At 37.9% G+C, this 27,128-nt stretch overlaps 1 protein-coding gene across 1 annotated transcript; it reads right to left on the bottom strand.

Moving 5' to 3' along the window:
* Window positions 1–2,389: 2,389 nt before the first annotated feature.
* On the bottom strand, window positions 2,390–27,128 carry AGTR1 (angiotensin II receptor type 1). The gene is made up of 3 exons (XM_074152923.1): window positions 27,008–27,128; window positions 22,225–22,342; window positions 2,390–6,510 (listed from the first exon to the last, which is right to left on the bottom strand). Exon 3 carries the CDS (start codon window positions 6,455–6,457, stop codon window positions 5,408–5,410), a length of 1,050 nt encoding a protein of 349 aa, XP_074009024.1. The 5' UTR covers window positions 6,458–6,510; window positions 22,225–22,342; window positions 27,008–27,128; the 3' UTR covers window positions 2,390–5,407.

The following is a 27,128-nucleotide window of genomic DNA, read 5'->3' on the forward strand; positions in this document are numbered from 1 at the left end:
GGAGCCTCTCCATTATGAATTGCAGACCCAGCCTGTTCACATCAAGAGTTCAGGGTGAGCTGCGTTAGACTTTGTATTAAAAGGAATGAGGAATGGTGGTATAAAATATTACAGCATTAAATAGAATTACTTTGGTATGGATGATATTGTCTAAGGTATATAGCTATAATATACTGGTAATAGTGTAGTACTTACAATAATACAGAAGCAGATCTCTTTGCTTTGAGTGGATTAATACAGCAGTGGAGACGGCTTTCACATAGACATCTACTGATGAAGTATATGTTTTCAGTAATACTTCAGACAATAAAAGTTTTTATATAATAGTAGTAAACTTCTACAATATAAAATTATTTCTATTGAAATAGAAAACATTAACATTCACCACTTCACAACATATGACTGCACAAAAATATTTAAAAGAAAATAGTATCTAGTTCTTGTTACTTAATTTACCAAGTACTTTTAAAGCTGCAGCCCGTGGCAGTAGTCCACTAAAAAGATCGCAGAATGCTGTTCTCAAATGTGATCTGTACCTATTTCTTGAGTTCTAGCCACATCTGCAGAGCTCAACAGTGACAATGAGTTTGACAGCTCTGCCATTAACATTGAGGATTTGTTAGTTCAGCCTTGGTAGTGAGGTCGCTGTTGAAATGGACTCGATGACTGATACGACAACCTCATCACTTTGCACAAGCTGGTGGAATGCTGGTCTGGCCAAGCCTGTAATGTGATGTAGAAGAGCAGAACTGGAGACCCTGACCTTGTGAGTGGGGTAAGAACAGTTTGGTATATTCCAAACTCAGCAGGACGTTATTACGAAACTTAAAAGAGCCTCTGAAAAAACTTTCTGGAAGTTTTTACTACTTAGCTGAAAGATTTATTCTCAGGTTATTTTTTTTTTTCCTTTTTTATCTGTTGCAAAAATAAAATTAACTATTTACATTTAACACTTTAAATATTTCCAAAATCAGCAACTCCCTACTTTATGCCTTCTTCCACCTCCTCCCAAGTATTTCTCCTTTCCATTGCAAAGTTCTCCCTAGGAATACTTGCACTTCAGTATACTTAAAAAGGATGTCAGTAAGATAAATCATTGCTGAAGCTGTGCAAGCAAAACTAAACGAAACTTGGGAATCCTACTGTATTCTCTGCTGCTGTCAGTTTCAAGTAGATGATGAAAACATCACCTAAATAATAGTTCTGGTAAAGAACTTTTGGCCTTGTACTTACTCTGCAACATCTTGATTAACAATATAAACATGAGGAAATTGTTAAGATGAAAGCCAAATTAATCCCTACTGTATCTGTTATTATTTTGTTGGAATTTAGGCTAACCAGTGCAGATTACATAGTGTGATTTAGGATAGGCGTATAATGGGCAAGCAAGTAGAGAGCAAAGCATGAAACATGAGTCATATGAAGTACTATCGCACAATAAATAGACATAAATATCATTCTTTTATCTGTCAAACATAATGTGATTTAGTAATTCTGCCAGCAGAAGGAAAGTATTCACTCAAACAAGTCAACAGAATACAAATGTGATAGATTAGGAGTAGTGATCCCTGTATTTAGGGCTGGTTATATGCTGTCCCCATTAATACTGGTTTGAGTTCCTCACACCAGGAGAGTACAGGGACAGACTAAGAGTTTGTCAAGTATTTTACTTTGGTCATCCTGAGAATGAAAAACACTTTGGATACTTCTTTTAAAAATAACAGATAGTGGATACTTCTTTTAAAAATAACAGATAGTGGGAGTGTGTTCTTAAACATACATAGCTAGTTCTCATTTTGGTATTAAATTAAGGTGGCTCAACCCAAAGCTCCCCAAAGATGGTGAAGTCGCATAGAGCCAATTCTTACTCCCTTCTCTTCTGTTGACGAGGAGTAGGTTGTTGCACCAAAGGATACTCTGGCCATCTCCTACCTGCACCTCGGTAGGGACCAGGGACCACGCAGCCAAGGGTCCACAGCGGTGGCCAGACCCTGCACTCTGTCACGCTGCTGCTCTGCACACACGCAGGTCTCCAGCACAGTATTTTCTCAAGCAGGCGGGCAGGGGACCATAAGGCTCAACAACAACGCGTTTCTCAGCACCTGCATTCGTTGCCACTAGATGTGATGGAAGTGGCTTGTTGTGCTGAGGGAAACAGGGACACTTCAGTTACCTGTCAGTTTGTGGGGATGCCTGAAACTGCAGGATGTGGCTGTACGCAGTAACTGTGCTCCGAAAGAGTTTGCTCTCTGCTGCTGCCCAGTTGCTGGAGAGATTTGTCTCTGGATACTTTTCAGTATCGATCGATTTGCCTGTTTTTTGTTGTTGTTGTTGTGGTGGTTTTTTGGTGATTTTTTTTTTTTTTTTTTTTTTTTTTTTTTTTAAGGAAACACTAAACTAGGATCCACTAAATTTGGCAGCTGGTGATCATTTTCCTACCCCTTAGGAGAACAAAAATTTCCCAGCACAATTTAACAGCAGCTTTGCCCTCCACCTTGCCTATCAATTCAAGGTCAGACTTGCCTTCAAAGCACACCAGCTGCAATCCCTTCCTGCCTTTCCTGCAGCAGCTGAACGTGTGTGCTCTTGCTTTTTCCCATGACGCAGGTAGGCACAGGTGGCACCAGCAGCCTAGGATACATGGTCTCTAAGAAACACAGGATCTGGCATGAAATGATCAAAATCACTAACCAATGGCTTCTCTTCTGTTTTCCACTGTAATACAGTCATTCTTAGAGTTCACGGTCACTACTGATTCTGCTTCTTTTTCTTCTTGGTGATAAATGAATCTTTTCAGCTAAATACTTATCACTTGCACAAATATGCTTTGATTTTTGTTTCTATACACACACATATATATTTCTTCTCTTTGGGATGGTTCTTGTAGTAATGCAATCAATATTTTGCAAATGTGCTACCTATTGTGGTCATTGTGGACATTGGATTTCAGTGACCAAGGGGATCAGCAGGTGATGAGAAAATGATTGCTTAGCCTCTGTCAGGAAATTAACTGCCTCCCAGATGGAAAAGTTTGTATTTCATTTCTAGAGGAGTTTTGCCACAGGTAAGGATCTCCAGATCCACCAGGAGGCAGAGAAATATTGCTGTCTCTTCCCATAACAACTTTTGAGATGAAAAACAAATTTGTGGCTGTATCCAGCAGGTGGCAAGCACAGCACACTGAATTACGTCCGAGACAGATCTGCTTCTGCCAGGGGAAGCTCCCGATGCTGCTCAGCATGTGCACAGGAACAAAATATCATACAGATAAACGACAGGCTCTGTCAGTCCTTCGTCAGCTTACTGAGTGCTGAGGCAGCGGTACTGTAGTGGATGCTATTTATAATGCACGGGACTATTGCCATATTCAATTTTAACCAATGGCTGTCTCGTGTAAGCATAGATAGAAGCTAAATATGAAGCATTATGTATAATAAGAATAATTTAACTTTGTTTTTAAATGACACAGGTTTCAAATTTTGAGATACTAGCTTGCAATGAAATTAACTTAAACCTTCAATGAAAGAACCTTTCTTTTTTAACATGCAGCTTTAGAAGTTTTAGTGAATCCTCACAGTGCCTTGTGACTTATATAAGTAGAGATTGTTCCCATTTTGCAGCTGGAAGAACAAAGGCAAAACTGAAGAAACTTGCCTTAAAATAAGTTAATGAAAGAGCAGGAAGAGGCACAAGATTCCCAGATCTGGTTGCAGTCCCATTTTTTCTTAAAAAGTGTTAACTACAGAAATAGCTTTTTTGTTGTGTTTTGATTTAAAATAATTTCCTAAAGTAAAAAAAAAAAATTAAAATATTATTTGTGTATATGCGAGAGACTGACAATCAGACTTGCCACCTGAGACAAAGCCGCATTAGATGTATAATTTTGAAGATTATAAATATTGCAAATTCTTAAGGGTTCTGTAATTGTCTACATGATGTACAAAAAGTTTGGGAATTTCTTTTAAGCTTTACTAAGTCGGAAAGTATTTATGAACTCATTTATCTTTGAAGACAATAAATGAGCGTGAATCAAGAATTTATTTGAGGTAAAAAAGACGTATGAAGATATCATTAGTTGAAACTTCCTACAGTACTTATCAGCATTCCCCTGTCATCTGTATGGAGAGTTTAAGCCAGACTTTTGTTCTGATTTATGCTAGTATAAATTTGAATTTGTTCCTTACACATAAAAAGAAGTTCTACAGGGAGAAAATACTCTAGGCTTAGTTTTGTATAAATGGAGAGTAATTCTGTAAAAGCCAAGAGTAAAGTTTGGTCTTGGATGTTTTGTGATGTGACTAATAGCACTACTAGCTAAACTGCAATACAAGCATGTTTTCTTATCAGAATATGAGTTTATTTAATGTTCAGGAATTTGAAAAATTGAGTGGATTTGATTAGTTGGTAATTTCTCTGAGTGTACTGGTTATTATACAAAAATAACTTGAAGTTTTCTAATCACCTCTGTCCCAGAAATCACATTTTCAAATACAGAATTTTACTTCTAGTCACAGAAAGTATGGAGTCAACCTACTCCATAAGTAATGTTCTTCAAAGTCAGTGTGGCATATTATGAGGAAAGGTCAAGCAAACCCCATTTTTGTGTGTGTATATATATACTTATTTTTTTTAAACTACTAGAAAAATACCCACTGGGATATAAATGTACATTAATGAAGCAATGTTTGAAATCTATAAGTAGGAATATAAATCTAAAAATATATTTCTTCTATATTTAATAAATAAATTGGCATTTTATTGCATATATTATTATGAAAAAATTGCCATTTTTAAAAATGAAAAATAGTAACATAAATCAGAATGAGACCAATTTCAAGGACCTGAAATTTCCATTTAAGTTTAAAATTGGGCCTCTCTATATAGCATATATTTGAAAATGTATTATAAATATGAAGATGTGACCTTCATGTCATTAAAAAAACGCAAAACAAGCAGAGTAGCTCCATCAGCTCCTTGAACAAAATTTGGAATAGCTCATGTATGTGCAAAGCAGGTCCTTCATAGTTCATGCGATTTATACACGCTTTTCCTTTAAAAAGATCTCTGAACTTAGGAGTCTTCTGTACCCTTCTTTTGTAGTTCTGAGTAAATGACAGGATGCTGACAGAACCTCTGACATGCCTGTCCACCAGTTACGTTGCCTTCAGTAAAGAAAAACGAAATGAAAACCAAGCAGTCCTCTTCACAATGTAAAATAAAAGGCCACTGCTAAATCTTTACAGTATGATTTCTCTGAGGTGATCTCATGTTTCTGTAATGAGCAGTAAGCTGTGATGTTTGGGACTGCAGATGAATTTTGTCATTCTTGCTGCTTCGTTCACAAGGTTGTCCAAAAAAAGCATATTGCAAACCACATCGCTTGGTGTCAAAAGACCCAGCAGTCTTTTTAGTGGGCAAGCGTATATTTTTCTGGTGGCCGATATGAGAGGGAGCTCATTTTCGTTGTTAGGCTTGGATGTGCGCTGACATTTGGTGGAATGTATTTTACTAGCTGAAGGAAGTACTTTTTAAAGTTTTTTCCAAAAAAAACATAAAAAAAAGGATTCAAACAGTTGTTAAAGTAAGCAATGCAAATGGTGAATGGCATAGCTGTATCCACAATATCAGTGATTTTGCAGTCTGTTATTACATGTAATTGAATTAATACATCCAGGAAAGTGAATACTTGATGAGGAATCCACGAAAAGAAGAAGAAAAATACTATTGCCACAATCATCTTAAAAATGTCATCATTTCTAGTCTTATTTTTTTGAATTTGATATGCCTTCTTCAGAGTCTTCCAAATTAAAGTGTAGCTTGTTAATATGATGAGAAAAGGGATTAAAAAGCCCAGCAAATTTTTGGATAAACCCAATCCGACCCGGAGTGTTGTGTTATTGTTGTCATACCGAAAACCGCAGACTGTCATGTTCAAGTTCTCAGCAAAGAATATATTACGGTGAATGATGACGGGCAAACTGGCCACTCCAGCAAGAAGCCAGATGGCAATGCAAGTTATTCTGGCAACAAACATGGTACGTCGAATTCGGGACTTCACTGGATGTACTATGGCCAGGTACCGGTCAATACTAAGGCATGTGAGGAGGAACACACTGGCGTAGAGGTTGAAACTTATTCCTGCTGATGCTAACTTACATAAACAGTTGCCAAAAGGCCACTGGTACTCCATGGCCGTGTAGGCTGCCCAGAGTGGCAGAGTTATTAAAAAACACAAGTCGGCCAGTGCCAGGTTCAGCAGGAAGATGCTGGCTACTGTTTTTAATTTCATGTAGCAGTAAATGACAATAACGACCAGGCTGTTCCCAAATATGCCTATGATAAAGATGATGCTGTAAACAGTTGGAACCATAATGTAGATGTAACTGTGCCTTCCTGAAACGGGACAGTCAACGTGGATTCTTTTAACAGTTTCTTCAGTAGAGTAATTTGGAATCATCTTGATCTCTTCAGGTGTAACCTTGTTTCAGGGAGAAAATATGAAGTTCACACCTAGGAGGGGAAAAGAGGGGAAAAAATACTATCCATGACAGGGATTTAATTTTTAAATGTTTCAATTAAATGTCAAGTTTTTGTGTCTAACACAATGTGTCTTTGAATTTAAAAATAAGCCATCTTCAAGTGCTTTCTCAACCAATTTCTATATTAATATAGACTTTGCAGAATAAACCAGAGGTAAGAATGTTAGGAGTTGGCTGAACATTGTTAGATTCTTTTTAACACAAATGAAACATAACAAACTTCTTTCAGTTAACAAGGTTCCAATTTAAAGTGAGACTGGCTAGTGAACATATGTCATAAAAATAATAATAGACACTCCAAAAAGCAGATAACCTAAGGACTCTCCTGAATTTGTAGATATTTTCTTTCCATAAATAGGTGATATATCTAATAAGCAGTTATTCAGCTACCTCAGAAACCACACTTAAGCACTCTGAATACTAGTTCGTTCTGTAAATACAAAGTATAATGCATTAAGAAAAGAAATGAAATCAGTTTAGGTACTCATTTTGATCTCTGACATGAATCACTACACTTTTTTTTTCTATACATTAAGCTCAATTTGAGACAATTTTTACATCACAGAAAGATGAAGACACTCACACAATCTAGTGTTCTGTTGCACCATAAATACCTTAAATATTCAGAAGTTACCTAGCTCCCCACCTGACTTGGATCTATGGTATTTTACTACTGAGAAAAAAAAATAAATCTGTGAAAATCCAGGTATGTGCCTACTTGTTGCACATTAATAACTGTAGAAACAGTTTAAGAAGGGTGCAAGGGGGAATGACAATTTGTATTACCTTTTCAGTTACTGACAAAATGTATGTATCCAAGAGTTGAAGTTGTAGTCTTAGTGTATGAAAGATATTTCTGGACCATATTAATTGTATGGAGATGGATGAAATCTTCTTTACAGGGCACCCGTTTGGTTTGCCAGGGCTTGTGTGTTCTGCAAGAATGATTTCCTTACTAATGACTTAAAACTTTAGGAAGCAGGTCATATGATGTAAGTGACTTTGATACTAAATGTTTTCCAGAGTCTACAAATCGACAGTCTTCCCTCAAAAACAGTGGATATTAAAAAAAAAAAAAAAAAAAAAGACTGACAGTTATTATTGCAGAGTAGTATTTACTGGTGCCTTGCAGGATCCTGATAGCTGTCAGCTAAACCCAACTTGTGCTGCCTCAAACACAGTGAAATATTAAGTGAAATATACTTGCTTTTAAAAAAAAGCTAAAAACAAACAAAAACCTTATAAATGTAAGTCACTTTTACATAGACAAATATAGACACCCTAAGACCCCGGGCAGTACAGATGCATTCAGAAAGAAAAGATGCCTGTTATTATAGAAATACAGGCTATGCTGTTACGGAGTTGGTTGCTCTTTATTTGCGTTGTTCAGCACTGATGTTCCTGTTAAATACAGAATACTACTCTGTTAGTGTTTGACATGTTCTTGTTGGGAGACAAACCTTATTCCAAATGGACTGTCTTTTTATTAGGGAAGTGAGGCACAGATGTGTCTTGGCAAAGCCCACACAAGTCTGAAGCTGAGTCAGGAAATTAACCCAGAACATGGGTTGCAGGCAGCATCTGTGAGCACGGTCACCCTTTGGCTCTCAATTTATTAGCTTTTAAAAGACTGGATATTTCTCAATCTTAGCTCATGTTCTATTATGTTTGCATTAATAACCTGACTCATTTCCATAAAGCTAGCAGGGTAATATCAAGATTTAGGTTCTCGATAATTCTATCAAGTTTGGAATATCACGTTAAATGCAACTAACAAATCCTTTGTCAAGCTGTGTGACACCTCCCAGTCTCTTCAACTCGTTCTCTGAATTAGTCTTGTTGCCTCTGTTGGTACAGATACCTCAAAATGACATCAGCTACTTTTGCCATGTTTAAGAAATTAAAAAAATCAAGCTAATAACAGTTGACACAGAAATGCATGCCATCCTGGTCTTGTGTGGCACTGTAATGCATCCTGAGCAAAACTTCCTGGCTTTCAAACTGTGCCAAATCTAGAATACTTAGTGTTTGGCTCTGTGGAAGGTCATGCTATCCGTAGGACAGGGAGAACTACAATAAAAAGATTTCAAGATAAATCCTTTTATTTCATCCCTTGGTTGTGGAAGTGCCCAAGGGGATTTGACAATAACTGGTAGGTTCTGCAACATCAAGGTCTAGCAATATTTGTCCTGTCCGAGCTACATGCTGGTGCTGCGTGATCTATTTGTTATCACAGCTTTTGCTGACTGACTTACCCACTGAGATTACAGCCCAGAACTTAGCAGTAAGAGACCCTCTACTAAGAAAATCAGCACTGCAAGTTAGACTTGCAGTAAAGTAGATCAGGGCCCAGTTAAGTCTGAGGAAGACCTTTCTCCGTGACCAGATTAATTGGTATTCATGGTATTATTTGGCAAGTGTATCCTGCTCTGTGTGTACTAACGGGCAGATTCAGTGGCAAAGACAAATGTAGCTGATGGGGAATATTCCCCCTTCAATGGGATTGTTTCTGTGCAGCAGCAGATGCCAAGGCAGCTTTCTCACGGTCGCTTCATCAACCTCTTCAGTGTAGCGTGTTTTGTTGTCTAACTTCCAATTTCCCTTTTCTATCTACATGGTGGCCTGTACTTTTTCATGTACATTTTTCAAAGCTTCAGTAGAAACTTTAGTTGCTGTAATTAATAGCATACGTACTTTCAAGAAAGTGTAATAATTATTATATCACATTTTCAGAAATGTGTTAAAATAAACAAAAAATAATTGAGTTGGGAAACTTATGTCTGGTGTTTGAATTCCCTGTGCTTATTTTGGAGTGCTTGGGAAGTAAAAAAGGCAGAACGATTGCCATGAAAATTCAGGAATTTGGTCAAGAAATAGCATGATACTTCAATTTATCTGTATAAGACTGTAACCCTTCTAGAATTAAAGGTTTTGGTGTAATGCTGAAGTCAGTGGAATTATGGAAAGAATGTGTTTGGGATGTTATCAGTTTTAAATTATACTAAGGAATTAAAATAAAAAAATAAAGAAATCCATTATTTTGAGTAAATGAAAAGGAAGTAGAAATACATAATGTGGTTGCTTTGGGGTAAATAGATATGGGTTCTTATATGTGCATCTGAAAACAGTTTGAATGTTGCTGTGAGAATGAACCTCATATGAGTCTTACATTTGGAGCACAGTGAGGAAGGCACTGCTAGTTTCAAGCTGAATTTTTAAATTTCCTGGAAATCCTAAAGTTTCAGAGCTAACCTCAGGTAGACCTGCTGCCTTGAGCACATCTGTAACTTCAGAGCACAAGGAAAAGCTTCAACACAGGAGAAGAAAGTCATCTGTTTGGGAGGCATGGGCCCAGAGTGGGCTGAGCGGCGGGACAGGGCAGCTGCAGTGGTGTGAACTCCTTACAGGCAATGATTTCTTTTCTGTACCACTGTCATTTTTGTGGTTATTCTCACTTGCCACAGCTCACCTGCTTGTCCCAGGATCATGGTTATACACATTTTATGTAAAGCTGATACTTCTACATGGGAAGTACTGCAGATTGTTTAAAAACATTACAGAAATAAATGGCTGGTACAGCTTTATGCTGTCAGAATTCACCAGAGCAGGTTAAATCACTGGCTGGTAAACGGGAAGTATTGAAATTGTGCACATTGATAATTCCATTTAAAGCATCTCAAATGACCTGAGTTAACATAATGATAATTGGATCATTTTAAGGCTGATACACAAGGAGCTTTTTCTAAGAGGATTGAATTGATGTGACTATGAATGGTGCGGCAACATCAATCTCAAAGTAAATTATCTGGTGAGCACCAAAACCCTGTTGTATGTTACTGTCCTGTTCGACCTTTTATCTTTTTTAATTACAATGATTATAATAAATCACTGATAATGAAATGCTTCAGACTGCTCTACCAACTATTATTTACTACTCTATTCATTGCTTCTGTTGGGTGAACATGCATCCTAATTAAACTGCCTGTGGAAACAAGAAGGAATGCTGAGCCTGGGCAAGGTAAACAGCACTTTGCCTACTGAAAGATAAGACAGCACTGACTGTGGCTTTCTGTGAGAACTTCATCAACTATAAATAGGTAAGCAGATGTCACAAGTCAGATTTTAAACAAAAATGCGGTTTTAATATTTGCTTTGACAAAGACTAAATAAACTCAGGCTGACCAACCCTGCCACAGTTTAGTCACCTCACCATTAGGTAATATGAGTCATTTTTTTTCTCTACTGATGGTAGGTGGATTATTTGCTTTTCTTACAAATGAGAAGGTATTTCCATATTTAAAAGGATGATGCATTCTATTTTTATATAAAATTATTGCACAGGAAGAAGAGAGTTTATTCCCTGTCCTTTCCTAATTTCTTCTATCTTCTTTTTCTAATTGCTGAGAAACTAATGACAGTTTCCAAATGCTTTATTTCACTGCTTTTTTTTTTTTTTTTTTTTCCCTGTCCAGCAGAACAACCCCTTTATCCTTGTTGCCTTAATGAATATAGTGTCTTCTACTTCATGTGACTACTTCAGCCTCTTCCCTGCTTTCCTGGTGTTCCTGACTGTGAAGCTATACATTTACCTTTCCCCTTCTTTCTGCCACTCCTCCTAACAGTCTGTATTCCCCACTCACAGCTTTCCTCAGTATTTTTAGTCCAGAGTTGATAGGTGAACTGAGGAGTGGGAGAAAAGTGCTAACACTTGGGCACATAAAGGCTCATAATTCAAAGTACTGTGGCCTTGCAGTGTGCATAGGTCTCCTGTCATCACTGCCACTGTCTTCCACAGAGGTCAGTGTCTGACTTCATGGCAAATGACAATAAATCAAAATATTACTGAAATGGAACTGCAATAGGCAGCACAGAACCGGAACACTGTCTGTACATCAGTTCACGATCACCAAGAACAGAAAGCAACCTTCAAAACATCCATATTAGTGCCTCTGAAGTTGGCTGTTGCTTTTGTAATTTTGGATCAGGAGGTGGTCTGCCATCAGAACAAACAATTTGCAGGACCTTGTACTGGCCTGTGCATTTTCATTTTAATAGCTGTCCTGCTCTTCAGTCTTTTATAAAGCTACTGCCAGTCTGTTGAAATTGCTGTTAATTTTGTGGTGGTTGCCTTTTTTTTTTTAATTTTAAAGTATTTATCTCTTTAATTTTCTAACCTATGAGTGGATTCTTTATGTCTTCCCCTCGTAAGAGTTGAAGCTGGTCTGCTTCATTTGTGCTAGCTCTCTATGGCTAGAAAGTAAATTGCCTGTGATCTTTCTAGGATCTGGTTCTTCTATTACATCAAAACTCTAAATTGCTTATTATTTATTTTTTGCTAGCAGAGGACCAGTTATTGCTACCTTGTAAATGCAAGCTGTTTATGTACTCTGACCTTCTCTGTAAGAACTTCTCCGTATTTATTTCCTCCAACGTACTTCAAAAGAGTCTGTCCTTCGGTATGATGGCTTCATAGTTTATTCTGAAAAGAATGAACATCTTTCTTCTGTTTGTTTTCACAGACTACTCTCATTAATTTTCCCTTCACTTCCCAAGTATCTTTCAACTGTACTCGGTTTCAGTCATAAAATTTATGTGAGAAAAGGGCAGATGAAAGTACTTTCTCCTCTGAGAAAAATCAATGCTTGTGGAATGACTGAACAGTGGAATTGGGGGGTTATGTGATTTTTGAATGATTGAGAGGGCAGGAAAACGTAAAGGAAAAGGAAAGTAACACAGTTAAGCACAGTGACGTTTAAAATGCTTTGAAGTTTAACTCATATATATTTTGACCACTAGAGGTCTGTATTTCCTATTTTAAAATAAGAGAATTGCTTTATTTTATATTCAAGTGTCATCGCTTTTCAAATACCTTCTTTCAACATTATTTAAGATAACAAACACAAAGCAAAATATCTATCATTGAACTTCTGTGTTTATGCAAAGAATAATGTATCAAAGTGAATTATTTTAAGTTTATTTTAGTATCTACTACCTTATATCCAATTTCCTTTATTCTAGTATGTTCCTGGTTTTGCTAACATTCAGATCAATTCTTGCACTTGTAAGCCATGGAACAAGATCATGATAATTTATTTTTTAAAAAGCATTCACAGCTTAAATTCTCTAAAGTTTTTGAGCCAAATTAAGAAGAGTATTTTTAAAGGGAGACTAAAAGTATAGTTTACTTAAAAAATGCAGATGGCAAAATAGTGGCACCTATTCATTAGACTAAAAGATTATTTTAAAACTAACTAGGCACGTGGTTAATCATACAACTCTTTTTTCAAGTATCAGCCAAGGAGTATTCTTGAAAGTAATTCTAGGTTAATTGACTCAAACATGTATTTTCTTTTTTGGAGGAAGATATTTTTATGGTTGAGAGTGCCACTTCAGAACTAATTTTTTTTTTTTAAGGGTTTTTTGGAAATTGAAAGGCAACGTGAACCTACAGAATTTTTGTTACCTAAATGGTGATTTTTAGACCTCAAGTGCTGTACATATTTAATGAATTGTAAACAATTTAACAATTTTAAAATGTAAGTATCTTTAATACTTTTTAGCCTCCCTCTCCCCGCTTTTACTAATACACCTGGGTCTGTCATTACCCTTTAGACAGTCAGTGCATGATGATGTTTCAAATTATTTACCTAAATAGTTCTTTAATGCTAGTAAGGGCAAACAGCTTTCAATCCAGACAGAGAACAAAGGTTGCTAGTGTAATGTTGTGGCATTTATTTTACGGAAACTAGTAGATGAGCAAAGTAGAAAAAAATATTAACTATATTGTCTCATGCCAGGTAAGTAGAAATAATAAGTGTCTTGTCCTATATTTATGTCAAATGGCTTATACAGTGTCACTGTATCTCTATGCACTTAAGGGATGTTTGGGTACAAGCATATGAGGTTTATATCTTGAAGCTGCTAAAAATAGAAGCATTTAGAGGGAATAGAAGTGATATTTAGAGACAGAAAATGAGCAGTTAGCCAGATTTACAACATAGAATAAAGAAAAATAATCTTTCAACTGCATGCTCAAGGATTTTGCGTTAGAAATGGATACGACAAAAATTGGCATAAGTGAAAGGCTACCTCTAAAACACTAATTTTTGGGCCTGTGGAATGATGAAATCCTTCAAGTACTTTTTTTGGACATTAAATGCTTAAAATTACTACAGTGTAATATGTGATGAATTTTCTGCATGCTCTTTTTAACAGCCTACAGTGTAACGATGTCATGGGTAGAATTCTAGCAGTTGCAGCAGCAGTGAAAGCTTGGACTATTTTTTGCATATATTCTTGCAGTACTTAGAGAGTCCAGAACCACTGGAAATATTTCTTCTTCATGCTACTAAACTCTTCGGCCAAAGTTAACTCTACCAATTCCCTCCTCATGTATATATATATTTTTATTTTTTTTTCCCAGAAGTTGGGAAATCCTGATGGTACATATTTCTGTAAAATTTTACTTGCAGATGTTAGTGCCAAGGAAGGATTGCTCAACTTCAATAGCATTTCTCAACCTCACTAGAACTTAGTAGTTTAGTGAATGCTAGCATGGCAATGAATAGGGTTTTTTTATACAAAAGTTTGTTGACTGATTGATCAGTTAAGCACTCATTATGGTTAGCCGAAAGTCTTTCAGTTGTGAGTAAGTTTCAGTATTTTAGTTTATAGGTTTCCTTTTTCAGATCCTCTGGGTTTAGGTTTAAAGGCAAACACTGTTTTCTGGGACCTTTTCCTCTATACACACATGATTTTGTTTTCTCTGTTGTTAAGGTGGGGAAGAACATTCTTGGGCTCAATAAATGTATAACTAGACTCAAAGACACTGAAGGAGTCACCATTTTCAACATGCAGTGTGTTTATCTAATCTCCTGGGGAAGATCAGTGAGGTGGCGGTTTTAGAGATCACTGGTTCTGGCTTGACAGTGTACCCGATACTCCAGATATCTTAGATTTTCCACATAACTTTCTGGTCTCTTTCTTTCATGTTTATCCATCAGAGCAATCTCTGTGTTCTTTCTTTGACCAAGGCTGCAAGAACGTGTTGCAAACTGTCTAGTGTTTAAAATGTCTTGGGTATTATATATCCTTAGATGTGACTATAAAATTATCCACACAGCAGTAATTTAAAACTGAAAAGATGATTAAATATACAAAGTAAAATATACTTCTAGCTCACTAGTTCTTGTTCAGCACTTCTAAAACTAAATATCAAAAATCTAAGTTTCATAAAAGATGATGCCTGAATATACCACAGGGTAAAGAATTGCCTCTTTTAGACATATTAAGACTTTGAAATGAAGGCATCATCATGAGTCCAGTGTGGATTTTTGCACCTCTGTTCTAGCCATTAGCTTTACCAAAAAGGAAGACTGGCGCCCTCCTAAGATATAAAAATAATCAATAATTAGCAGGCTAACCTAAAGTCTGCTTCTTAGGGACATGCCGTCTCCTCATATTGCTAACAATGCCATTTATAGCACATTAGGTGCCAGGAAAGAGAAGATAAATCTGTTTCGGATTGAGGTAGGACTACAATTTCTAGGGTTTTCAGCACCGACGTGAAAAGATATTTGAAGGGCCACAAAACATAAAGTACTGTTTTATTATGAATATACAGCTTACTGCACATTCATAACTTCAGATTTGATGCTTGGTTATGTAGTATCTTTAGGGTATTTGGAAGTACCCGAAAGAGTCAATAGTTAACAAGAATTAAGCCATTAATTCCCAGAACGAATAAAAGTGAGATTAGTTTGAGCTGTGAAAGGTTACATGCTGCACAGTTACTTTCTCTGAGTGATAGTAAATGAATGGATTAACACATTTCCTTTATTGCAGCTGGAATTGCCTATATAAAATATAGTGTGCCCCATGTGATCATTTTTAATAAAAGACAGAAATCAAATTCAGGTTTGTTAAGTGCGAGTGAAATCATCTGACGAATTTTAAGTTTCTATTCTGATAGCTTAATTCCATGGAATAAGAAGCTTTAAAGTATTCTTTTTTTTTTTTTTTATAATTTCACAGCACTGCACATCATACACAAATGTAGCTTCTGCATACCTAACCACACACCTAAAATTTCTATTGCCATCATTATTTCCATATGGAATGAATCATAAGTTTCTACACTGAACTTCTACAACCTGAGAAGTAAGGGAATTTACATTAATTCTGGGCTTGATCCAGATCTATCTTTCAGCCTTATATTAAAAAGGCTGTGGAGAGGCAAGAGAGAAAAAAACTTACTGAAATAAAAAGCGCTGCTGAAAGCTCTTATTGTGCCCTCTTCTAACAAAGCAGAGATCAGATACAATGTGTGAGGTATCTTAGCTCCTTTCAGATCATACATAAAATTGCAATTTGACTTACTGGATATTCCATATACTTATTAATCTGTCTTTAAGTTTATGTGGTCTTCTTCACTGATGCTTGTGGGTGCCTCCATAACTATATGAAAATAACAATAACAACAGCTGTTCTTCCTTCCCAGCTTGTTGGAGAAATACTGTATTACATTACTGTGATTTCAAGCACATAGAGCTTAAAATAAGAGGTTACAAGACGTTTTCCATGCTGTTTTGAGTATCATTGGTCTCTATTCATTCTTGTTTTTTGCTGGAGTGAATGCCTCTGTGCATCCAACACTGAAAGAGATCTTAGTTTCGCTGTCCAGATCTTCTAAATAGTAGTCAATGGTTTCACTGGTTCACTAGAAGGTAGGTATCACCTGGAGAGTGGCCTTTTGGGGGGAATGCAAGACAGCCTTTCTCTTCTACTGCTGTTCAAGGAAGAGAAGATGTTCTGAGCAGCACAGAGAGATATCTAGGCAATTAGCTTGTTGCTTTGCTGTTTTTTAACAATATCTGAATTTATAAAGACAATAGTTTCAACACCAGATGCAACTTGGAGTTTCCGATCGTGCCAAGAATTGCTGAGCCCAGAACTAGCTCTGACGGGAAGAAACAGTACTTGCATACAAAGATACTGTGTAGAACTAGTGATCTTTAGGGGTTTATGCCCATTTTGAAATTCAAAACTATTGAAAAGTTGTCAATATGATTATCAAACTGAGATCATCTCCAACACTCAAGTTTAAAGGCAAGTTTTCTGGATTTCTCTTCTTATTGGCATGATCTCATTTTGTGATTGAACGAGCTGACTTGTTTATACTTCAGCCACTTGCTCTTTCTCTAGTTTCACAGAGGCATCAAGAAACTTGCCTTGTAGCAATGTCGGGGCTGGTCTTTTGATGGAACATTGTTCCCACTGTGAACTTTTTATCTTTACAACTTCTTGAAAACAGATAAGTGTGGAGTCTACAAATATCAAAGATCCTGTAGCAGAAATGATGCATTTCTGTTGTCTAGAACACATGAAAGGATGATGCTTTAGAGTGCTGCTGCAAAAGGCACAGACTATTGTAAAAAGGAAGTTGGTTTTGCTAACTTAGAAAAGCATATAGTTACCACATGGATTCTACAAAGCTACTGAAACTTAGCCAAACTTTGGGAAACGTACCCCTTTGGAGCGGATGCTGCAACTACTACTGACAAGGCCAGGCAAATGCTGGAAATCTCTCATGTAGATTGTTGCTCTTTTGCCGATGTGTGAACAGTGACTTTTCAAAGCAGCGTGATATTAAGGGCATGGGCAATACAGAAGATGCAGACAGAAACATTTTGGATGGGTAAGGGAAAGAGTCTGGGCTTTGCTGAGGAGTCCAAACACAGAGGTTTAATGAATCAGATGTACCAGTGTTGGTAGGAAAGGAAGAGTTAGCCCCTCCGTTATTAAAACACACAATGAAAATTCACAGCATGTGGAAATTATTTTTATATAGCAGAAAGGAGTGAGAGGTTAGTAACCTCAGGAGTGCTACATAAATCTTTCTTTTGGGAGACAAAAGAAATCTTTGCCACTTTAGAGGTTATTATTTGCATTCTGGGATTTTTCAGTTTATGATCACAATTACGGTATAAGTAATGTTTTGGGGCCTTGAGAGTAACAGCTACTCATGTAGACTATGGCCTGTAGACCTGAGCCCCAAAATATTAGTGTCTCATGGAGATTCCTTGCTCACAAACTGTTATTCTGTTACTGACTCCAGGACATGAGAGGACACACGTCTGCATTGGTTCTTCCTCACGGTTTTTGCAGCATATAAACTCTAACACATTGTTGTATGTTAATTTGAAGCCTAAAATATTAGAAATGTGCATCGCTTTACATGGCTGTTGGCCAGAACAATTTCTAAAACACATATTCTTTTTCTACAGGGACATGGTGCTACTCCCACGGGCAGCTGTGAGGAAGCAACAGGTACACAGTTCACAGACACTAGTCTTCTCTAGACTCCCCTGTCTCCCATAATGAGGAGTCTCCACAATCCCAGCTGAGATGAGCCAACAACAAAGGTAAATGGTTATATCTTTTAGTTTATTACGGGTAGCTGTACTGCAATGTAATGTGTGTGAAATGAAATGTGTGTCATGAAACCTGGGCCTTGTCTGCTTTTTAGTCCATTGAGAAAAAAGTGTGGTCAAGGATAAAATGTCTCTCAAATTCTGTTAAGAATGTTAAAATAACAAAATGACATGTCATTAAAGGACGGAAAATGAGTATTACTATAGGGACGCAAAAAAAAAATAATTAAAAAATCAGTATAGCCAAATTAGGACTGGCTGTAAGAGGGTTATTACCATCTATTCTAGAAGTCCAGATATGGAGTATACACTTACCAGCCTATGGGTAAAAACAGGTAAGATTTGCATAAGTTCAGACTCTTGGTTATATTAGTGGTGGCTGATAATTTAACAGAAAATGGGATTTCGTGCATCTAAACTAGAAATGGTAATGTTCTAAAATGGTTAATGCATGAGTGCCATGCCCACAGCAATATGCAATCACTGTCAGAATACCCTCTGTCACTGGCAGAGATCACAATAGAAAACTGTTTCCTCATGACACAAATCACCTACTTCGGGGAGAAAAGGATTTTTCTGAATCTGAGTGCAAGCTCTTTGGCCTTTTTTTGTTTTACAGCTTTACCATGAAAGATGCAACTCAAAATCAGTGGTGTTACTAGTATAAAACTACTGAAAGTGATGTTTTAATTAGGTTTCTGTTGCTTCCTCTAGGCAAAGGTGTTTGTAGGAGGAAGGGTAGGGGACACAGTTAATAACTTTGTAAACAAAGATGGGAGGTGATAGGACTTTGTGGAATTGCAGGTTAGTCCAAATAGAGGCTTCCTTGCTTTGTCCCGGTGGTTTAGTTTATTCAGGGACCACTGTGTCACTTGCCTACTCTCCCACAGTCATGTTACTCTTCTGCTAAGCTAGCAGATGCAGAGGCAAAAGTTAACATTATGTAAGCAATTTAAGCTCCTGAACAACATAATGAGCACTGAAGTCTGCAAGATAACATTACTTCTACTTTTCTGGTACAAGGAACTGCCTTCCTGTACGTTCACGTAAAACAGAAAGAAAGGTGCTACAAGAGAGCTTACATACGTAAATTTGCTCAAAGTCGTGCAGCAAATCAGCAACATTTTGACACGCGTCAGAACATTCTGATGTGCGTGAGACCTTACCTGTACATCGGTCTTCAGAAGGACATTTTCCTGCCATTAAGCTAAATCACCAGGGTGGAGCCATGATGCACCTGGGAGCTCCACAGGCTTAATACGCAATCCCTTCTGCAACATGTGCTTTTTTATTTTTACTTTTTTCCCCTCTATAAACATAGAAGGCAAATGTAAATTAACAAATAACATGCTTTAGAAATGCATTGTGCAGAGCAATACAGTTATTTTCATCTGCAATGTTGCTAATCTGTCAAAAAGCGGGAGAGAAAAGAAACACTTCGAACTCTCTGCTTCTACTCCAGAAATGGAGAGACGTCCATCAAACAGAGGTGTTCCACTTTCTAATCTAATGGAAATTAGTCGAGCTGGCTGAGTAGTTCATGTTGCAAATTGTTATCTAGAAGGACTTTCCCTCTCTAAAAACCTCTAACAAATCACATCCCTGTTTCTTGCCTATCACCAATGTGGTTAGTGACTTTTGCTTTGAGTAATTAAAACTTTAACTGAAAAACAAGCACACATAGAGATGCAGCATGTCTATGTGAACACAGACATACAGATATCACTAAAGTATCTGTCATGTTAACTAAAGCAATTAATGTGGAAGTTTTATCCTGATGTTTCTAATACTATGGCTAGTGATTTCCACATAACTTCCTGCTAGTCAAAGTGTTACGGCTCTGGGGAAAACAAACTTCACATGGAACACTTCTTTTCTTTTAACTTCATGCTGAAAAATAGTGTTTGTCTTACCGGACAAGAGAAAGAAAATGTATTTTGGATTTCTGGGCAAGGAAATGGACATTAGATTTCAACACCTTTGTTCAGAGGAAGCTTTGTCTTTCATGGGTCATAATTCAGCAACTCGTAATAGGATTTGATTCACTGTGTCTGATTGAGACACTTGATTACTTCTCTTTCATATAATTAATTTAGATATCCTTACAGTGGGAAAATATCACACAATCGCAATACGCCTCAGAAAAGGATTTTCTACCTTAAATGAGAATGTTAGGAACAGCCTGGAGGGAAAAGTTAAAAGATTAAAAGCAAAGGATCAGCATGGAGGCTTCTTAACGAATACCTCATTAGGGTCAGAAAAAGGGAACCAAAGGCAGAAAGGAAAGAAAACAGTATGAATAACTGGTAAAGTACAAGAGTTTATTCAGACCAAAAAAAATCTTTTAAAATGGTAATGCAGCTAAGCCCAAGAAAAGTTAGTATCATTGTAACTAAGTATAACATGGAAAACATAGAGGACCAATCGTGCTTTCACTTGCACAAAACTCCTGTTAAGGGCAGATCATTATCAGGACTAGAAGAAAATCTGAGTAGCCAAATATAAAGACAAGCAAAGTATCTGTGATTTTTGTACAAGTCAGTTGGACTAGTGAGTTGCTAAGGGGTTAATCAAAGAGAATGAAAGGTCAAATACAGACACCTTAATCCATGTCAGTGTGAAAGGTATTATCACCCATGAGGAAAACAAGATACTGTGATCCCTAATGCTTTATCTGGAAGGTGGCACACTTAATAGAATGATACTAAAATAAATGTTCTGCCAAATTTGTACAGCTTGTTTCCTGTTTTTTTTTTTTTCAAAGTAAAATTTATTGCTCTTTTTTGGAAATAGAAGTCATTAGTGAACTCTTTGCTGTCCTGGCTCTGAGATGTTCCTTATGGGTACTGAGCCCCAGCAACAGAGGTAGCAGAACAAAGGCAGCTCTTACAGCCAGAGTGTGAGCTAAGCTATGATGCTGCGAATCAGTGCATCCTCAACAAAGTGCAGTCTTGGTTCTCAAGTAAACATAACTGCCCAGGAAAGGGTGACGCTGCGCCCTCCAAAAAGCCACATGAGTAAAAACAAAATAAAGCCACATGAGCTTTACTTTAGTGCTAGCAAAACTACCAGTTGAGCTGAGCAAATGTTTGGATGTGTGGCTGTCCTGCACTGGTATGACTTTTTTTGATGGTATGTTTAAGAACATGGAACAGCATCATAAAATGTATTTAAAGGCAGTATATTTTTGAACCCTTTCCTTTGAAGTGCTTTTTAGGAAGCACATAAGTAAAGAAATATCTTTTATATGAAGTAAAGCCTGATTTGAGAAAAAGAAAAACTGTAATTGTCTTATGGTAAGCTGCTAATAACAAAGCCAAAAGGAAAACAATAAAGACAGAAATCTAACAGCAGAGCTAGAGTCTCACTTTGAGAACAGATGTTGATTCCTGCCCCATGCTTTCCATTTCTTATTGTTGTACATTAAGTAAAGAACCTGAGGAGGGAGGAAATCCTGAGCAACTGCCAGAAATTGAGTGGTAGCAGACTAACTCTTGGATTCAGTGTACTTCAATGGGGGGGTTGAAGGAAATTTGTATAGACTTATAGGCTTGGGTAACAAGAATGAGGGGAGAAAGGAGAAAAGACAAAAACCAATAGGAGTTTATAAAGAAAAAGACAAGAAGGCGCCATACATCCTATAAACTTGGCTTGGGAGGGGCATGCATGTTTCCTCAATAAACAAGTTCAGGCTGCATATTTGTACATTATGTGCTGTGTGCTTCAAGTAAAGGGTTTGGCTAGGCTGTGACGGTGCTAAAGCAGGGTTAAATGGAAGATAACTGCCAACAGGACATTTTTTAGGAAAGTCAACTAGTGCATTTTTCTCCCTTGCGTAAGCCCCCCAACATAAAAGTACAGCTGTTCAGTGGTTTTCTGGAATGTTTTACTATTTTCATGGGTTCCTCTGAGCTAGAAATGCTGAGGCACAGTACTCAGCGTATCCCTCTCAGTTTTCAGAAAGCTGAGGGGACTGAGGAATACTGTTTTATTTTCTATTCCTGTTCCTATACTTCATCTATTGATTATTGGATTCCACAAGCCAAAGATCAGTCATGATCTTTTTTACAAACTTGTTTGACCTAGAAGTAAATAAACGAATAGGTAAATTAGCTGAAATGAGGCATTTGGTTAAATCATTCATTGCTCTGGACGTAACTCTAATTATAGCTTTCACCTCTAACAGTGAAATACTGTCTAAATATTGACTTTGCTCAAATTCAGTACCAGTTTCTTTAGATATTGCCAGTTACCTTTTGCTGTAGCCTGCTTTTTGTCTTGTCTTCAATCATGCCAGTCACTGATGCATTGCCAATCTGATCTCACTTTCCCGCTGTGAGGTCATCTTCAGTTATTACCCATTTTCTGTGCCTGTAAGAGAAATGCTACTCAACTACGATAAAAGGAGATAAACACCAGAAATAGTTACCAAGCATTCTAGCTAACATTGTTATATAGCTGATACCTGGATGGTTTTGCTATCAAACAAAAACCAAATGGAATGAAAATTGTAAAAGACACCTGACAGCCCCAAATCTGTAGTTCTTTCAGATGATGGTGCAACAGAGAATACTAACAGCATGCTATCTGGATCATGATATTTTCCTACCCTTAGTTGCAATTCACTTGAAAGCTCGATGTAATTTTAGTATAATACATCGTTTATCTAAAGATAAGGCCATAAATGATCAGACCAACCATTCTATTTCCTATGTGCTTTGTCTCAAACAAGCACAGCTGCTAGGACTTACGAGTTGAGATACCTTCTTTTCACTTCTTTGTTACAGCTGAGTTAAAAAAATAATCAAGAATAAGTGTCATAACTCCCCTTGTTTGTCAGATTGGTTAAATTCCCTAAAATGTTCAAAAATGACACAGATTCTTCTAGGGTACATCTGTCAAATTATATTTTTTTTTGGCAAAGGATAAGTTTTAGAATATGGTACAGAACATGCAGAGTGCTCTGAGTACGATGACTATCCATCAGTGAAAGTGATCTGAAGAGACAAATTTGTTGATGGAAAGGGAACTAAAAGAAATACTGTGGTTAGCAAAAGCTTACTGGCTTGCTTTTCACTGCAGGGCTTTTAAGATCAGAAGGAGGAGACAGAAAATGATACTGTGATTAGTAACTTTCTGTGCAATAGTAGCTGTATATAAGAAAACAGCTCTACTGGAGCCTTTCTGATCTTCAGGCTGCAGCTTTTCGGCCTCATACATGAGCTTTATACACCTTTAAGCGCTAAGAGTAAATTATATTGCCACCTACTCAAAACTCTGCAATGTATTTGAACTCACCTGGTGTGTATATGCCAAAATTTTAACTTTGCATAAAATTTTGATTCCAGAACTGTTTTCTTAATCACCTGGAAAATAGTATCACAGTTCTAGAGTGGAACCTGTAGGCATCCTGTCTTGATAAGTAGCTGGGGTTCAATTATCAGCAATAGCAACCTGTTTATCCCTGTTAGTGTGGTGGAAACTAACCCTACAGTAGTAAAAAGAAAAAATTAGTCTTTCTTCCCTTTCCCCCTCTCTTCTTGAATAAGTGATCTACTTTTTCCATTTTGTCTTCAGAATTCTATGAGAATGACGATGGTTTAAAATCAGTGGATCTAAGAATTTGCAAGGGATCTGATGTGTGATCTTTAACTAGCATTGCAATCGAGATCAATTTTGAGGCTATTGTTCATTTTACTTCCTTTTTCTTCTCTGCTCTATTATTTGTTGGGACAGACCTGATCCTATTCCCTGTCAAATAAGTAGTCTCTTTCACTCAGTTTGTGCCATTTCCCTTAACTGCCCAAGTCCCCTTCATTACAGTTAAGGAAACAACTATGGTGGTTTTGTTTAAACTCTAAGACCTCTCTTCACGTTAGTACTTTGGGTGCCAGAGGAGATATGTTTTTGCGTTGCCAGCATTCCTGTCACAAATAGGCAAGGGGTTTATTTTGCTTTGCTGCCCACTTCCCTTCCCCTAACTTAGCCATTTAGCCACTTTCTTTGGCATATCTAATATACTGCCTAAGTAGAGCTATTCATATGCTGATGAATATTGATAACCTGTTTCCCCAACTCAGCTTTAGGTATAACATATTCAAATTAAATTTTAGTCTATTTCTCCTCTTATTGAGGAGTCTCCTGGAAGATAAACATTACACTGAGCTATAAAAAGCACAAGATTAACGGTGTAATGCGAGTCAGACATAGCATTTAACTAAAATAATGCATAAATATCCATGTTCTCTATCTAACTCAAGACAGAATGTGACCTTCTATGAACTCACCAAGGCAGAAAAGGAGACTTGAGTGTGGGGAACAGAGATATATGCCAACCACTCAGAAACAACTGGATGCTTCTCACAGTGTGATTAGATGCCCTAAAATTTGGGCAGCAATAGCCACAGGAGACATTATGAATACTCCTGGTGACACTAGTAGCTTCTGGACCTCCAGAAGGTCCAGAGAAAAAGGAGAGGTAGTGAGAAAATGAGAGTAATTTGTGATTGCTTAAAACATTTTCAACAATGTTTTAATGCATTATACTTTTGCATAAACAAGAGTTTAACTAGGATAGTGTAATGAGAGTTTGTAGTTTATGTAATTTTAGGTTACCATACTAATGACTGGAACTGTAGTAAGGAACTATAGGCAGTGCCAGAGAAAAGGAGTACCTACATGTCTTCCTTCAACAAACACATAAAATCACCACAGTGCAGAAAACTTATGAGTGTAGGAAAATGCAGTGAGTACCCATTATCTGAAATACATGTTTTAATGGGAATTAACACATATCTCCATATCTGCAAGCACAGTCCATACATTTCAACTGTACTATTCTAGAAAGCGTAAATAAGTCACCATGTTTAGGTCCTGCATCTACCTCTGTTTTCACAGTACTAGAAATAGCAAAAAGAAGTCAGATATATTTTCAGATATTTAATGCAATTAAAGATAATAATATTCATTCAGCAGGTAACAAATACAAGTCATGCATCATATTGTTCTAAGTGGACTGTAAAAAGCAGGTTGTAGAGTTGCGACATTTTAAACCAAAAGGCAGTGCTCTCCTGACTTCTGCGGTGCTGTGGATACTGACATTTCAGGCTGGTATTTACTGCCTTTTAAACCAGTAACTTCTAGCTGCAGGTTGCACGTGTCCGACCCAAGCAAGGTACCGTTTCCAACCAGGAAGGTAGGACATTCTCTGCTCATTGCTGGGGGTTGGAGTAGATGACCTTTAAAGGTCCCTTCTAACTTTCCTCTCTTAATCATACAGGACCACTTTGCTTTCTTAGTTTAGCAACATAAACTAAGAAGCACTCTATAGTATTAACTGACTTTTCTCTGCTGTGTAGTTCAAGTTGTAGAGAGGAAAGGTGTACAGAAATACCACATTCCTGCTGGAAAGCCGTATAGTTAAAATTCTTAATAGACAGTGAAAGCTTCATTTGTAGGCACTTCATATTTTTGAAAGATGCTGTAATTTAAAAGAGTAGGGTGAACCTGCTCTGGCAGGGGGGTTGGACTAGATGATCTCCAGAGGTCCCTTCCAACCCCTATGATTCTGTGATGCTGTAACGAGTGAAACCGACTGCCATAGTCAGCGGCGTGAAACATTCGTCTGACAGTAAAACAGAGCTAAAAGCCTTTCTACATCACCGTGGTAATTACCTGCTTCAGGCCATACTCAATCCTCCTATTCAGGCAAAAGTCTAATCACGTTAGTGGTGTGGGTTAATGCAAGTGAAAGGAGAAGACGCACACGCTCTCCACCCCCCCAAAAAATCCAACAATGAAAACAAATGAAAAGATCTCTCTGTAACCTCATTCCTTTTGGGGGCTTGTAATTTTACTGAGCCCATTAGTAGCCTGTCCCGTGCTACCCAACACATCAAAACAAGTACTGCTGCTTATGGAAGGGATGGAAATTTACAGTGAGCTGTAGCCTGCTCTGGCCAGAATCCTGCTGCCGCTTACTGCCACACATCTCATTCATTCCAGTGGGTTTGCAGAAATATAGAAATGGACGTAACTGAATCCTGCAAATTTACTGCTTGTAATCTGATCTGATTGACTTATCTAACTACTCATATGCAAGCTGATTTGCTCAGAAGAATAAAGGGCTTGTGTGCCTGTAAATAGGTGACAGCATTTTAGGTGTTTTAGTGCATGAAGAGTGGGCGGACAGTAGATATGTTACAGGATTTCACCTGAACATGTTGAAAAACTCCAGTCCAGTTTCATTTTTGAGGGTCCAAGCTAAGTTTAGCAGCTGGCCGATAGAGGAAAAAAGAAAAAAAGAAAAAAAGAGAAAGTATTTTTAACTTCTACTAACTAAAGTCTCTAGTCACAGATCACTCTACCCCCCCCCCACCCCCCCCTTTTTTTTTTCCCTGTAGAAAATGGACAAGTCTGGTTACGGAGTGCATATTCTACAGAATTTTGATGAAACCAATACTAGGTGCTAATGGGTGTAAGTTGTTTGCACAAAGTCGAAAAAATAATCAGCATTGCTTTTAGTGATTTTTTTTTTTTTTGATTAATTTGTATCACAGGCTTAGCACAGTTAAAAAAAAAATTCAAGTGCTCATCTAGATCTTGCCTAGGGATAGCAGGGCTGCCTCTTGCAGGCTGCTGGGAAGAGCCTTGATGGTGAGAAGGTGACACTGCTCCGAGTGCTGTGCCCGCTGTCAAAGGCTGCCTTTGCTTTATCTTCAAACTGTTGACAAGACGCCGGAGCTCACACACGCGATGCGGCCGAGACCCTGTGGGACTCGGTGAGCTGTGGGCTCAGCGAGCGGCCTCGGGGGGCAAGCCAGGGCGCAGAGCTTAACGTGCCTGCGCTTCGTCCGGTACGGAGCCGTCATCTAAACAAAGTATAAATTCAGCGGGAGGCTCTGTCGGAAGCCGCAAATACCTTCCTTCCCCCGGGGCAGGCAGCGTGTTCCCGAGGGGCAGGCGGGACGGCAGGCTGCCGGCCGGGCTCCCGCGGCGGGGCCGGCACACGGCGGCGGCCGGCGGGACGCGCCTTACCTGGCTCGGCGGAGGGCCGGCCCCGGGGCGAGGAGCGGCCGCAGCCCGGCTGGGACGGGCGGCTCAGCCCCGGCGGCGCTGGCTCGGCAGCGGACTGGGCTATGCGCCGTCTCCCTGCCCG

Source organism: Numenius arquata, chromosome 9 (genome assembly GCF_964106895.1).
Source record: "Numenius arquata chromosome 9, bNumArq3.hap1.1, whole genome shotgun sequence".
NCBI classification, from domain to species: domain Eukaryota; kingdom Metazoa; phylum Chordata; class Aves; order Charadriiformes; family Scolopacidae; genus Numenius; species Numenius arquata.

Excerpts from the sequence above, each read along its gene's own strand:
- AGTR1 (XM_074152923.1), bottom strand. The coding sequence starts at position 6,457 with ATGATTCCAAATTACTCTACTGAAGAAACTGTTAAAAGAATCCACGTT.